This window comes from Malus domestica, chromosome 02 (assembly GCF_042453785.1).
Source record: "Malus domestica chromosome 02, GDT2T_hap1".
Lineage (NCBI taxonomy): Eukaryota > Viridiplantae > Streptophyta > Magnoliopsida > Rosales > Rosaceae > Malus > Malus domestica.
This window is the reverse complement of record NC_091662.1, coordinates 27,557,968-27,574,075: the sequence shown is the minus strand read 5'-3', so window position 1 is coordinate 27,574,075 and position 16,108 is coordinate 27,557,968. Positions and strand designations below refer to the sequence as shown.

Below are 16,108 nucleotides of genomic sequence, written 5' to 3'. Positions count from 1 at the left end.
TCAGGCGGTGGAGCAGATCTTTGGAGCATCAGGGGAAGAGCTGAAGGGTATGACATCGACGCCCCGTCCGCCTTCGTCCACTTTAAGCACGAGTCCATCAAGCTCCACGTCATCACCTTCCTCGAGAAGTTCTTCAACTACCAGTTCCAAAACGCCGGTGTTGACCTCTCTTCCGTCCATGTACTCGACATCTCCGACGCCTGCCTTGAACCTCGCTTCCTTGCCGTGCATCCTCTCGGCTCCGCAACCTCGTCGGTGATGTCGCTGCACCCATCTTCATGAGCAGGCGGCAAAACGGTGGTGGAGATCATGAGGTTGAAACTGAAGTTGAAGATGGTGATAGTGAGGAGGAGGTCTTCTTTTCGTTGACAAGGAACGTGGGCTGGAAGAATGTCCACTTGCTCCGGGTGTGCGCACCGTGTGTAGCAACGGTGGAAGAGACAGACTGGGCGATGGAGTTTATCCACTACTCTGCCGCGTCAAGATCAGAGGCGAGGGCCTTGATGATGGGTCTGCACCGTTGAGACGAACCTGCCTAATGGAGATCTACTGTCGACAGACAAGGAAGTGGGCTTGGAGGCTGCCATTTGGGCCTGGATGGCCTCCTTTTGAGAGGCTTGCTGCTGATGGATATACATACATATATACATATATATATATATATATTTGTATGTATATGTATGTAAATTTTTTTTTTAAACAACTAATAACGTATGTATTTTTTTTTAAATATATATTTGTATGTATATATGTATGTAATTTTTTTTTAAACAACTAATAACGTATGTATTTTTTTTTTAAGTACATAAAACATATGTATTTTTTTTCTAATAAAACATTATTATTATTTTTTTATTTGATGTGATGCTAGGAACCTTTAATTTTGGAGAAGGCAGAGCATGATGTTGGAACCCTCAAGAAGCTTTCAGAGACATGGTATTTTGAGTGAGCAAGATGTGGGCATATCTGTGCTTTCTGCTGCCTAGGGTTTGTGCAAGAGACTGCAACGGGGTTTCGCTATGTAGTGCCTTTTGATCACAGTTTTCCCCGGTGGTGCGCTGCCGTGTGGTGCTGTGCAAAAGGCTGCAGCAAGTTTATGTTGTGTAATGCCTTTTGGTCACAACTTTCCTCGGTGGGGGACGTTGCCGTGCACATTGACCTTGCTGCTTGCCATGGGCTATTTGCCGCTGCTGTTTGGAGCTTGTTACAGTGCGTCACCTTTACCTTGTGGGGTTGTACAAAAGACTGCAGCGAGTTTATGCTGTGTAATGCCTTTTGGTCACAACCTTCCTCGGTGGTGACGTTGGCGTAATGCCCACCTTTGTAATACGGCTTTGTAACCAAATCATTCCTTTAAAGAAAGAAAGTATTCATATTTTGAATTTGCTTTTTATTCTTCAAAGTGTTTGTGTTTTTTGATGATGATGTGACTGTACTTGAAGTTTTGAAGTTTCAAGTTGCCTACGTACTCTTCCAAAGAAGAGATCAAGTCATAACGTAGTTCAAATGAGTGATGAATTTAACAGTGATTTTGATGCTGATTTTGCCGTACACAGTTTATGCTCTTGCGGGCCAGGAGTGTTGGTGTTGCCTTTTATGCTCGTGTAGACCAGGAGCATTGGTGTTGCCTTTTATGCTCGTGCAGACCAGGAGCTTTGGTGTCACCTTTTATGCTCTTGCAGATCAGGAGCGTTGGTGTTGCCTTTTATGCTCGTGCGGATCAGGAGCGTTGCGCCATGCAGTTTAGGCTCGTGCAGGCGAGGAGCCTTATTGCCGTGTACAGTTTAGACTCGTACAGGCTAGGAGTTTCCATTCATGCAGTTTAGGCTCATGCGAACAAGGAGCATTGGTTCGTGCAGTTTAAGCTCGTGCGAACAAGAAGTATTTGTGGTTCGTCAAGCGATCCGGGAGAGTTGTTTCTCACAATCTTCATAGCAAAGAGCCTTGACTGAGTAGTTGAATAAGTCTTCTGGGAAGATGTCACACATCGTGATGGGGATGGATGATCTTCGTGTCAAAGTTTCATTATCTCCAACACTTTCACATTGTTCTGGAGGTTGACAGGAGCTGTTTTGCCCCTTTTCCCATTGGTGAACTTGTGGAAGAGATGGTTGCTGCCTGGAGAGGTGTTCCTCGCAATCTTTATAGCAAGGAGCCTTCATCGAGTAGCTGAATAATTTTCTGAGGAAGGAGAGATCGCGCATGGTCGATCTTTGTGTCGAAATTTCCTCATCTTCAACACTTTCACATTGCTTTGGAGGTTGGCGAAAGTTGCTTTGCCCCCTTTCCGATGGGTGAACTTGTGGAGAAGTTATATGCTTCTTGTGCAGTTTCTTCGGAGTGACATGAGTCCATCCTTCAACTTCACTTGGCTTGACTGGCATGGTTTTGGAGCATGCCCCCAGCGATTGAGGTGAAGATTTTGAGTTGACAAAGCCAGAAGTGACGTATTCTTACAGGATTTCGTCTTTTTTGTCTTCTTGGGCCTCCTCTTTAGTGCGGTCCTCTTGGGTTTGTTGGTGTGAAGATTGGCCGGTGTAGATGATGGTGCACCTCCTTACCTTCAGTGGTCCTTTTGTGTTGACCTCCAAAGCTGCTTGGCGCTTCATCCTTGAAGGAATCAAGCTTTGAACATCGTCTTTTCTTGCTAGACTGTCGAGCTTTTCTTCCTTTGGCGTTGTCTTCCCGTTTCTAGAAGGCTTCTTAGTTTCTTCAAGTCTGTCCGCAGCCGACCGTTGCGGGGGAGATCTAGCTGTGCCGCTTTGTTTCTTGGGTTTTGATAACCTTTCAAAGACAGATATTTGTGGTGTTGGCGTCTTAAGCCTTCTGAAGACGGAAGTTCGGTCTCGACCACTGATGCGATCAAGTGCCGAAATTCTAGGTTTTGAATGATTTAGCCTGTCGAAGACTGAAGTTTGAGGGGCGGGTTTAGGATCCTCTTTTGGCCTTGTGGCTTGTGGTCTTGGCTTCCTCGTTTTTTTGTAGGTCATCGATGTCCACCCTTCCTTATTACCGGTAAATGCATCTTGGTTGCTTGCCCCCGGTGATGGTTGTGTAGGAAGTGCCGTATGACTTGAACATTGACGGGAATGGTCATGCATGCTTTGGAGAGGCACATGATTGAGTGATCCAAACACGATAGTAGTAGTGTGTGCTTCAACCGTGTCTTCGAGGTCAAGCTCGATTTTCCCTTGTTGTGCTAGCTTCAGGATGAGATCTTTCAGTACGAAGCATTTTTCCGTTGGATGACTGATGAAACGGTGGAATTTACAGTACATTAGACTGTCGGTACGATTCATCTCCTCTGGCCGTCTACACTCAGGCAAGCCGATCACCTTCTTTTCCAGCAAGTCTTCTAACATGGCAACCACATCAGAGTCGGGGAATGGATAAGTCTTCTCCTCAAGCTCCTTTAAAGTGCGTCTACGCATCTCTTGATCACGAAAAGCTTCAGCTTGAATCGCATTGCCTTGTGTAGAGATTTTGACGGGAACTATGTTGACCGTCATTGCTTCCTTGGTGGATTTCCACGCAGCCTTCTCCACCTTTGTCTCAAGAACTTTGTCGTTGTTATAGTCGGCGATCGGTTCCTTCTTCCCATGATGGGCGATGCTTAACTCCATGTCATGGGCGCGAGTGGCCAATTCCTCGAAGGTCCGTGGTTTAATGCCTTGAAGGATGTATTGCAAACCCCATTGCATGCCTTGGATGCACATCTCGATTGAAGAGGTTTCCAAGAGTCTGTCTTTACAGTTGAGGCTTAGAGTGCGCCATCTGTTGATGTAGTTAATGACTGGCTCGTCCTTCCACTGCTTTGTGCTCATTATCTCTAGCATGCTCACAGTGCGGCGAGTGCTGTAAAAGCGGTTGAGGAATTCCTGCTCCAATTGCTCCCAGCTGTTGATGGACTCAGGCTCTAGGTCCGTGTACCACTCAAAGGCGTTTCCTTTCAGCGAGCGCACAAACTGCTTGGCGAGGTAGTCCCCTTCGGTCCTTGCGTTGTTGCAAGTTTCAACAAAGTGGGCAATGTGCTGTTTCGGGTTTCCCTTTCCATCGAATTGCATGAACTTTGGCGGTTGATAACCCCTCGGCATCTTTAAGGCGTCAATCTTCTTTGAATACGACTTCGAGTACAACCCGGAGGTATTTGAGCTCCCTTCGTACTGTGCCTTGATGGTGTTGGTGATCATCTCCTGCAGCTGCTGGATAGAAAGAGATCCCATAAGTGTCGTTGCTTGGTTTGGCTCGGCTTCACATCGATTTTCTTCATCGGAGGCTCCTCTTCTCCGCCAGTTCCTCCCTTTAGTGGATCATCCTCTGGGTCGGGTTTTTCGCCGTCCTGTACCTCCAATCGGTTGACTAGTGCTGCAATTTACAAGTCTTTTTCTTCCACAGTTCGGGTTAGCCTTGCGATTGCTTCATTCATTTGAGCCAGTTGCTCTTCGATGGAGGTAACGTCGATGGTCATGACTTGTGTAACCAATATATGTGACTTTCCTTTAGATATCCAGGATGCTGACGAAGAACGTCGTTGGCTGCTTTGGGATGTCATCTTGTGTGCCTCAGTAGCATGCTTTGGTACACCCAATGAGGTCAGGTTGATGACGGACTCGCGCCTTTGATGCTCCCCTTGCTCTTTTAGCAGCATTAACTTTGAAGTGGCATGTTGAGGAGCGTTTGTGGCGCCAATGGATGCTCCGTTCATGGCTGAAATGCTCAGGCTTCTTCCCTTTGTGAGAACGGCTTGTCCCTTGCTTGATGCCATTGATTTTTGGAAGTGTGCTTGAATTTCTTGAACGGAGAAAGAGATGAGAGGCAGAGATTGTCCCACTGGGCGTGCCAAATTTGTGAACACGAAAATTTCCTAAAACGAAAGAGACAAGAACAACGTGCACAAAATAATATTTGTATTTGATGATTTTGGGTTACAATCTCTCTTAAATTTGATCCTCTGATTCGATCTCCATAAGGTGTTGATTTGTGGATGTGCGATTGATCCAAAGGGCCGTTGGGCTTGATCTAAGGATGAACGTTCTTCAAGGGCTGTGGACTTGATCTTAAAGGTGGATTTGAGCGGATCTTCAAGGAGCCGTTGGGGCTTGATCTTGAGGATGAGCGTTTCTTCAAGGGCCGTTGAGGCTTGATCTTGAATAACGGTGATGAATGGATCTTCAAGGGGCTTTTGGGTTTGATCTTTGAAGAACAGTGATGAACGGATCTTCAAGGGCTTTTGGGCTTGATCTTGAAGAACGGTTGGGTGTGTGGATTTGTTGATGTTGTTGATCCAAGGGCCGTCGGGGCTAGATCTTGGAAGAACGAAGAACACTTTCTTCAAGGGCCGTCGGGGCTTGATCCTGAATTGGTGGAAGTTCTTCAAGGGGCCGTCGGGGCTTGATCTTGAAGGTGGATGATTGTTGATCCAAGGGCCGTCGGGGCTTGATCTTGGAAGAACGATGAACGAAGAACGAAGAACGAAGAACACTTTCTTCAAGGGCCGTCGGGGCTTGATCTTGAATCGGTGGATTGTTGATCCAAGGGGCCGTCGGGGCTTGATCTTGGAAGAACGATGAACGAAGAAAGAATAAGGCTTTCTTGATTCTTCGGGAATCTGGATGCTTGAGAGCTTCGGAGTTTCAGAGCTTCAGAGCTTCAAGGTGTAATATGAATTCCTCCTTAAAATGAAATGAAATTGGCTTCTATTTATAGAATTTTCCAAGGCCTAATTTTGAATATAATATTCCAGATGAAATAAGTCGTTTCTGCCATGTGTTGACACGTGTCCTGTTTGATGACTTTCCGACTCATTTCATTTTTTCGTCGAGTCATATGCTACGTGTAAAATTTATGTAATATATGAGCGTTGAAACTTTGATTTATCGATCAAGGGTTATTTACCAAAATTTTGATGTCTACAATAATATAAAATCAACTCATCACTGGAGAAATTTTTAGTTATTACGGGAACACAAGTAGTACATCACGTGTTTTAATAGGAGTGGTGAGAAATTTTATTTTTTAAGTTATTAACTTTTTAGCACACATATCCCACCATTTGTATAGTGACACGTGGTGTACCACCCGTGTACCACCCGTGTACCGGTTATACTGAAAAATCTCTCCTCATCACTGGTCATATTGTATTTTCCTGGGCCACCTTCAAAAGGGCAGTAATAGCAAGTGATCCTGACATTATTTCCGACTTTATAGTCCCACCAGATTACAACGGTACAGTTGATGGAAAGTTCTTCACTTTCACTGGATTTCACGGCATCTTCGATCAAGCTCCTCAAACCGTTAAGGCGTCAAAGACAAGCATTGTTGAGTTCCCAGCTCTCAATGGCCAAAGTGTGTCGTATACAGTACTTTAGTTCACACCCGCCCGGACGAAACTGGACTGTTGTTTCTTCTTGATGGTACCTTGGAAGTAGGGTTGATCGACACGAAAAACAATCTATATACTCAAAAGCTTCAAACTGGAGATCTGTCTGTTTTTCCCGAAGGATTAGTCCATTACCAGTACAACTCGGATCTCAGTTGCCAGCCACCGCCATTGCAGCATTCGGAAGTGCAAGTGCTAGAGCAGTTACAGTCGTGCCGTCTGTATTTGGCACGGGAATAGACGGTGTGATCCTTGCCAAATCATTTAAGACACATGTTGGTACCATTGAGAAGATCAAGACTGGCTTCAATACCCACTAGCTCCTACATAGCAAAGTGCAACTGAGCTTAATAATTCGCTTATTATGCAAACTTTGATTTGATAACTTTGTGTTTTGGATTTTGTTGACGTATGGTTTTCCCTTTAATTCTATTTTTTTAATAGAGTACTTATTCGTTAAAAAAAATAATATTTCCCTCATTTCTAGTAAGAAGGACTAAGGTGACATCATTTTATTGTACGGTTATTATAATCAGAATTGTTCATTATTTTCATCATTTAAAGATCATGTCTAGAAAAATAAAAAACACAAGAGTCATTTTCTACTTTCATTTGGTTATAAGGATCTTCAGGGCCATTCGCTCTTTTTATCATCATGTATATCTATAACTGTTCATTCTTATTTTGGGGAATCAGATTGTTGCAAAGGTAATGAGATTGTTGGAAACCAATGGAATTCAGTTCTTACTCCAGTGTTTCAGAATGTTAGGAATTGGAATCACAGTTTCATCTTCAGAAAGGACCATGAGTTAGTGCTTGTATGCTTCAGAATTATGGCAAGCTTTTGTTTTGTAGAACCCCGAGTTGGGAAGTCAATGTCTTTCATAGCTTTATTTACCCTTGGTCGAAGAAGATTTTGGATTCAAGTATCATAGACTACAATTTTTCAATAAAAAGCTAAAACACATACATTTATCTTGCAAGTTGCATCTCATGTTGTCAAATATTGCAGCCAAGTACGTCCATCGTAGTTCCAAAGCCAATAATGGATTCTTCTTCATGAACACACGTACGTTGCTGTCATTTTCCATGCAAAAACTCTCGTTTGCATACGTATGTACGTCCAAAAAACTTCAGACAATTAATTGACTAATTATTAATCGGAATATAGGAAGCATTTTATGCTCATCACCATAACTATGGTGTATGCTTACCATACATCTAATAATTTGACATGTGTTATTTCACTTAACTTTAGTTAACTTTCACATCAAATGTTTCTTTTTCAATTAACTTTGGTTAACTGTAGTTAACTTTCACATTAAATGTTACTTTTTCACATTAAATGTCATTTCATCTAATCATCTGTCACATGCCCTTTCACTTAACTTTGATTTTTTTGTTTTCAAAATTGAAAAAAGTAACATTTAATGTGAAAGCTAACTACAGTTAGGTATAATGACACATGGCAGATGATTAGATGTGTGGTGAGTATACACCATAATTATGATGGTGAGCAAAAATGCTCCCGAGAAAAAAAGCAACCTCGGAATATATAATATGTCAGCTATGCTATGAGAATAAACAGCTGTGAAATAAAATAGTAGAGTGTTTGGTAAACTTTTTTTTGTGAAAGTGCTTTTAGCAAAACAAAACAGTGTTAAAGTATTTGGTAAATTTTTATGTAAAACCACTGTGACTGTGTAAAATGACTAAAAAAGATATGATGTTGAATATTATATAATAATTTATGACATTTATAAGATTTATATAAACTATTTATAAACAGTTATAAACCCCTAAGAGCCGATTAGTTCGGACCAGCGGTGGATTGTTGTCTATCTTATCGAACAACCGGTTAGGAGCCTTCTTCTTGATTAAGAATCTGGACACGAGAACTGAGTTCATGTGAATGAGTACGATCAGGACAGGTGCTGGAATCGACTGAGAGATCTCCAAACGGGGAAGCAATTGACGGTCGACGAGTTCGAGAAATGTGTCGGTTACTCATCGGTGGTGAAAGAGGTTATGCGAAGATAGAGCATTTCTAGCGAAGGCAGTGGTGATGACAGGAAGGTTGGTGCAGGGGCAAATTCGTTTGTTTCGAAGAGCCTGAGTATGAGCAAGAGAAGAAGGGTTGCTCTGTTGAAGAACAGCATACGAGGCGTGGGGACAGCTGTGAGTGTGTTGACTGGGGAGAAAGAGAGGGAAAATACGATGTCGCCGCTGACACCACCGCCGGAGCAGAAACCCGCCAAGAACTCGAGTTCTTCTTCATCGGCTTCATCGGAGTAGGTCAAAGTTAGGCAGACAGGGAAGCATTACAAGGAGTTATCGGCATTGCATTAGAATCAAGAGATTCAAGCTCATGAGGGGGCAAGCAAAAAAAGCTGGTTTTTCAAAGTTGGGTTTTGCAGCTTTGTGTTTTTGGCTTTTTTTTCACCCAAAAATATGAAAAAAACTGAAGTTGAATGTTTACCAAACACAAAAAAACTTTCAACTTTTTTTTTATACTCACTTTTTTTTTTATGCTCACTTTTTTAGAAGCACCTTAGTACCAAACCAGAGCTAAGCCTTTCAATCCATATATCGTCAGAATTTCAGCCAAATTAACTAATTAAGTTGATGTTATTGTTAGCCGTATAGTGTATACAGCTCCGGTAAGCATATATCTATGCCGTCTTGTCCGTGACTCTCAGGCCAACTAAGAAGAAAACAGAGAAAATGACAACACAAATCTCAACAATACAAGCTGATTATTTAGCTCCTCAAAAGGCAACACAGGCAAGCGTCGAGTTTCCAGTTCCCTCAAGGCAAGCGTGGTCGAGTTTCCTTTTCTTAACGACCTGAGTGTGTCAAACGCAACGCTTCATCTTCCACCAAACTCACTATTCCCACCTCACACTCACCCCGGCGCATCTGGATTTATGTTCCTGATGGTTCCTTGGAATTAGGCCTAACCAACACGAAAAACAATCAATACACTAAGAAGCTTGAAGCTGGAGATGGGTTTCTGTTTCCTCCAAGGGATTTGATTCGAGTTGGTCTGCTAAAACAATGTATACACTAAGAAGCGCTTTTCCATCTGAATTGAATAACAATCCGATTGTGCATTACTGAGAGCAGATACTTGATCCGAACTATTGATAGCATTCCTACTTTTACATAACCGAATTTTGGTACAACATCGACTGAGTCTGTCAAAACGTATATATATTTATTATTTACCCTTTGTAGAAATCTGCTGCAGAACGGCGGTCTTGCTTGCATTGAGCCTCATTCTTATCGTCTCTGCTATGAGATGAATTCATCTTCATGAACTGAAATCCCATTATATACCGATATTCACCAGTCCCAAGGCAGCGGGAGCAGTAACCGAGACCACTTCCACCGCAAGTCCTGCACCTGCAAGAGTGGTTGAAGCAGTTTATGGGAGCACATTCAGAACTGGGCAGAACTTGCAGTTTACAATGTATACGAAGTCTTGAAACATCACCATTTTGGCCATTCTCCTTTGGGGAGCATCTTCATGTCAATAAAATTTGTCCTTCCTAGAAGATAGAAGATAACAGAGTATTAGAGACAGAGAAAAGCAAAAATTGTATATAAAGATAGAATTGCAAACAAACATAGGAATCCACACATCTAGCCAGACATTATAAACATACAAAAAAAACCTCCAAACATCTGAAAGACGGCAAAAAACTGGTGTAACAGGTCTGGACTCGAAATACATCATGATTTGACACATCCATTTTTCAATGTACAGTGAATTCCATATCAGAAGACTGGGGATAAAATAACCAGTCCATCTGGACAAAGCGTATATTTGTTTACCGTATGTTGGCAACCTAACTTCAGAGGATGGTTAACAAATTTGTTAAATAAGAATGTTTATGCGAATCACATATCAATTGAAGTTAGTTTGTCGTCCCGTAACTTAAGTATATTTCTTAACTGCTACAGATGATTGAAATCTTTAAGTAAAGAAAACAGTCTTATTGTATTCAAAGGCTTAAAACAAAGGAAAGTCAAGAACTCAGCAGTACAACAACTTCAGTATTGAAAAGTAAACACTGACTTCAGTGGCATACGCTGATGGTAAAACTTTTTAATCTTAACTATTCTCTCAAAAACCAACAGATTTCGGTGGGAAAATGATAAATCCAGAAACATCTCTTAATCGTTTTTTACTGCACTTCTGGTATAACTTCAATATTTCAGGAAGACTGAACTATATTTGTTGTATGCCTCAGAACCACGGAAAGGTGTGTCCTTTAAGTTTGTTCCCAATGCACAAGGCTCCCGCTTTACGCAGGGTCTGGGAGAGGTCGCACTTGGTGCGATGGCAAGTGCCTTCGCCCATGAGCGGTAGGTCGCACTTGGTGTGTCCTTTAAGTTTGTTAAAATAAAAAAAACAAGGCAGAGGCACCTAAGCAGCATTAAACGAAACAATTCAACATTTGCTTATGTCAGATTAAAGTCAACTGATAAAAGCACTGAAAATAAGCAAACAATAAAAATGCTAAGAATAGTGTGTACAAATGGAAAGAAAGAGAGAGACCTCTTCCACAACAATCGTGGCAATTGACCCTTCCGCTCCCAGTGCAGACTTCACAAGGAGGATCCGGCTTCTTCCTTACTTCTCTGTGAACATTTGACTGCAACAAACAGCGCGTGATCCAAAAGTTAAACACACAAAGCATGAGAAACACATGCCACATATCCATCCCTTACACTTTAGCAAGAGCTAAACATTGAGTTTTGCAGATAATTTTGATAAAATTTCTCGAAAAACCAATGCCGATACAGGCACTTGAGTGTCTATGATTGGCAGAATACAAATCACCACTATTTCAGCCCACATTCCAGAATCCAATGATTTTCACAACTATGGTTTTAGTTTAATGTCAGATATGCATAAATTATCTAAATTATGCTGAAAGATTCATCCAATATTCAAAATATTATTATAGAATTCTCCAAATAAGATAATAATAATCAACAATAATACAGAAAACCCCAACTGAAATTCTGAAATTAAATTTCAAAGCAAATATAATTTCACCCGACTAAAAATTTCAACTTTTGAAACAATCCCAATACAGAAAACCCCATTTGGGTTCTAGTAATTCAACATCTAAATATAAATTCTTGTCTTTGTTTAATTTTAATTGACTTCTCTTACTTAATTTCCACCATTTTCTCAGGAATCAAACAAGAGATATGAAGAACTTGCCTCTGTACGGACGACCCAAGAGGGCTTGGAGAGGGAGAGTCGGGGCCGCGCCTCTGGATTCCGCCGCGGAGGAAGAGCACCGTTTGATTTTGAGGCTTCGAATCGGACGGCTGGTAGTGAGCTCAGGCTTCTGACTGCCATCTATCACTGCCTTTAGAATCGGAAAGGCGGCCTTATGGATAGTTCCTTCATTGTTTTCTTTTCCGAGAAAATTGCGCAAATCGCAACTTAAATTTCTTTAATTTTGTTTATTTCCCACTCAATCTATTTTCTTACAAATGAAATTCCCACCGAGACTCTAACTCGTTGGACAATATTTTAACCCTACACATTTTCCATCCACAACTTCGTTAAATTTATTATGAATATTAATTAATATATGATTGTATAAATACGAGTTAAATTTGGTTTTTAAATTATTTATTATTCTAGTGATTATTTTTGTATAAGATTTTATTTATTTGAAGGGTAAGTTAATTCGTTTGTTATAAATAAGGACACTGATATATGGAGAATCACACAATCTCTAAGCATTCTACAATTTTTCCACTCTATATATTGCCGCACCTCTCTCCCTCAAATAAAATAAGTCATAACATGTTATCAGCAAATTAAATAGGTATCACGTTATTAGCACGCTCCTATGTTGCAATATGGAATTTGATGAGGAATTCGTGGTACATACCAAGTTGTATCTTATGAGGAATTCCTGGTACATACCAGTTCATGATATCATTATCGCAATCTAGGTTCTTCTAAAACACGATCTTTGTTTGTACCATACTTGACCAATCCCGAAACTATCGAGCATCGGTCAACGTTATACCATCAAGGACCCAGAAGAGTTTCCCTCCAACCAGGAGGCCAATCACAGAGCGACACGTGTCGACATCAGAAGCCAATCATAGCGCGACACGTGTCAACATCGGAAGCCAATCACAACAAGACACGTATCAATGTCAGAGCAAGGCTAGAAACTCTATTCTATAAAAGGAGATCATTCTCCTACAATATTTCCTAATGTCATTTGTACTAAATCATTCACTTGTACTCACTAAAGGAAAGCTTGAACCTATGTACTTGTGTAAACCCTTCACAATTAATGAGAACTCCTCTACTCCGTGGACGTAGCCAATCTAGGTGAACCACGTACATCTTGTGTTTGCTTCCTTGTCTCTATCCATTTACATACTTATCCACACTAATGACCGGAGCAATCTAGCGAATGTCACAAATTTAACACTTTCTGTTGTACCAAAGTCCTCACTGATTTTGTGCATCAACATTTGGCGCCGTCTGTGGGAACGACACTTATTCCCACTCTCTTCAGCTTTGTCAAGCTAGCTCCCACCATTCGTACACTCTCTTTTGACTAGGCATCCCTCTCTAACATGGAGAGCGAAGGAAGCCACAACACACAGAATAACACCCCTCTTACACCTAGTGCGAAGCAACGAAAGAAGGAAGGAAAGAGGGTTACTTTTCAAGCTAAAGTCGATGAGCTAGAAGCTCAAAACAACAAGATATCAATGAAGAATGAGGTCATCTAGGAGTAGTATGAGAAGCTCTTTGAGACGTTCCACGAAACTAAGCGTACTCAAACACGTGAGCTCGTTGCCCTGGTGGACATTAACCATCATCTGGGTACCCCCCAACATGGAGGGTCACCTCCCTTCGACATGGGTATCCCTGATGAAGAGCGAGCTAATCATCAAAATATTGATCAACATGAGACTTCTCTCAACCCAGATGCTTCAACCTAAAGCAGGAGAAGTGGAGTAAGACACCTCATTGCAGAAGGGTTGGAAGGATCAAAAGCCATTTATCGTGACTGCCGAGACTTCCTAAAGCAACATCTAGAGAATCCCCTCCACATATGCTCGAAGATCAATGACCCAAGGGTTTCTGAAAGACTCGGTTCCCTCCCACGACCCAAGCCAATTGCCAATCTAGGGAAGGAACAACAAGTCTTAGAGGAACATAAAGGTACATGAGACTCTGAGGTATTCCTACAGACTCGCCCTAGAAGTCAATACGGCGGGTCCAAGAAAAAACCACAAGCATTTGCTCAAACTTTCCTACTTCTAAAAGGCGATGGAGACTTACGAAAGAAAATTCTATTGGTAAATGACTTCACTCAGAACCCCCTTATCTTACAGCTCATTGAAGAAGTAAACAAGTTGAAGGCCGAACGTCAGGCCGAGATACCTGACTGGAACCAACCCAGGCCTGGCCCTCTCACAAAGAGGATCCTTGACACCCCCTTTAAGCGAAGACAAAACAAAAGCTTGGTTTACAACTCTATACTGGAAGGGAGGACCTAATTGAACACCTTAACCTCTTTGAGTCCACCATGGCATATCGGATGAACACCGACGAAGAGTGATGTCTTCTCTTCCCCTCCACCCTCTCTGATGGAGCTCTAAACTGGTATTGCCATCTTCCACCTGAGACAGTAGACTTATTTGAGGAACTGAGGAAACTATTTCTCTCAACACATCTTCCAGGCCGATCGCTTGCATTCTACAGATGACTTGTACACTATTCGCCATAAGCTGGATGAGTCACTACGAGAGTATGCCGGTTGCTTCAACCATAAGTATTCTCGCTGCGCTGAGGCAGATGACAAGACCGCCCTCAAGGCCTTCACAACAGGCCTACGTGATTGTTTCTTCAAGTTCATGATCAATGCCAACATTTGGAAGACTTACTTTGAGGTGATGGCACAGACTTACAACCACGCCTCCGCCGAAGCAAAGACATACCAAGGGAACCCCCATATGGTTAACCCCTATCAACAAGTGGGAAGTGGAAGTCAAGTTCTACCAAGTGAGGAGATTTTGGCCATTCAGACACCCATTGCATCATCTCCTGCCTCATTTAGCTACTCGCTAAGTCACTAAACGTATTTGTCTTTTGGTAAGAGGAAGGATTTTTACTCTCAGCAAGCCCATTACAACAAGAGGGATAAAAGTTCGTATCAAGACAACCAGGGGTGAACGTACCGTCGACTATTATGACTATGGGGCCAAGCCTCACTCTTTCAAAGTGGAGGACTAAGTAATGAAGGAAATGCTATTATAAGAAGGCATACACATTACAAATGTTTTGACTCTCAACCGCTTGAGATCTTTTGTCACACAAGCCATTCGACAAATATTTAAAGAAGAGGGAATTCAGACAACTTCTAAGTCTTTTGCTTTCCTAGCACTGGAACACTTGGTCGACGCTGACCTACCCTTATACTCCAACTCAGAGCTTCAAAATGCGTACTTTGACACAAAGTATGTGATACTAAGTGTTACAACCAACATGGTTCACATATCAAAAGCATGGATCCCTTCATGCATATCAAAACATTCATAAGCATCACTCATATCAATTAACATAAACATCATACATTCCAACACATTCATACAAAAACATCATACATTCCAACACATTCATACATAAACATAATACATTCCAACACATTCATACATAAACATCATACATTCCAACACATCCATACATAAGCCAACTGTGCTTCGAAAGGGTTCAACATACTTTGTGTCTTCGACACTTGCTACAATGTGCATCGACACCTTGCCCTTATTCTCACCAACTAGGTGATGAAATATGAAGAAGGAACTCATCTTCATGCCACCAACCAGGTGATGAAATATACAACCCGTACTCTAATATCATTTGGCAACTTGCCACTCATGCCACCAACTAGGTGAAGAAGAAACTCATCTTCATGCCACCAACCAGGTGATGAAATGTACAACCCGTACTCTAATATCATTTGGCAACTTGCCACTCATGCTACCAACCAGGTGAAGAAGGAACTCATCTTCGTGCACTAACCAAGTGATGAAATGTACAACCCGTACTCTTTTTCATGCCACCAACCAGGTGATGAAATGTACAACATGTACTCTAATATCATTTGGCAACTTACCACTCATGTCACTAAACAAGTGAAGAAGGAACTCATCTTCGTGCCACCAACCAGGTGATAAAATGTACAACTCGTACTTTTCTTCATGCCCCCAACTAGGTGATGAAATGTACAACCCGTACTCTAATATCATTTGGCAACTTGCCATTCATGCCACCAATCAGGTGAAGAATGAACTCATCTTCGTGCCACCAACTAGGTGATGAAAGCAACTCACCATTCATTCCACCAACTAGAAGACGAGTGGTACAACTTGTACATGTGAACTCCTAGCATTCACAAATAATCAAAAGCCTTCATGTTTTACAACTCAACTAGGGGAGCATTTATGCCCAACAAGAGTTATAGTCACCAACAAAGTCTTATTGCAAGCCAACAACAACTTCGGTGCATGGCATACGAAGATCAAACTATTCAGCCCTCCTGCATTTGCTTCAAAAATTTCTCTTTTGTAACAATGCAAACACTACAAGGTGTGGCTTGCAACACAATCTCTTGCTCAACAGTGTGGAAGCAAAATTTGTATATGTTGTCATCAAAGAAGTTT

The 16,108-nt window shown here is 41.8% G+C and overlaps 1 protein-coding gene and 1 pseudogene across 1 annotated transcript; one reads left to right on the top strand and one right to left on the bottom strand.

Annotated features, from left to right (window-relative positions):
• The first annotated feature begins 278 nt into the window (after positions 1 to 278).
• LOC114823408 (putative germin-like protein 9-2) lies at positions 279 to 6,699 on the top strand (annotated as a pseudogene).
• Positions 6,700 to 9,441: 2,742 nt separating this feature from the next.
• LOC103407785 (uncharacterized) lies at positions 9,442 to 11,981 on the bottom strand. The gene is made up of 4 exons (XM_008346664.4): positions 11,619 to 11,981; positions 10,944 to 11,040; positions 9,876 to 9,930; positions 9,442 to 9,784 (listed from the first exon to the last, which is right to left on the bottom strand). Exons 1-4 carry the CDS (start codon positions 11,757 to 11,759, stop codon positions 9,604 to 9,606), a joined length of 474 nt encoding a protein of 157 aa, XP_008344886.1. The 5' UTR covers positions 11,760 to 11,981; the 3' UTR covers positions 9,442 to 9,603.
• Between the last annotated feature and the right edge of the window lie 4,127 nt (positions 11,982 to 16,108).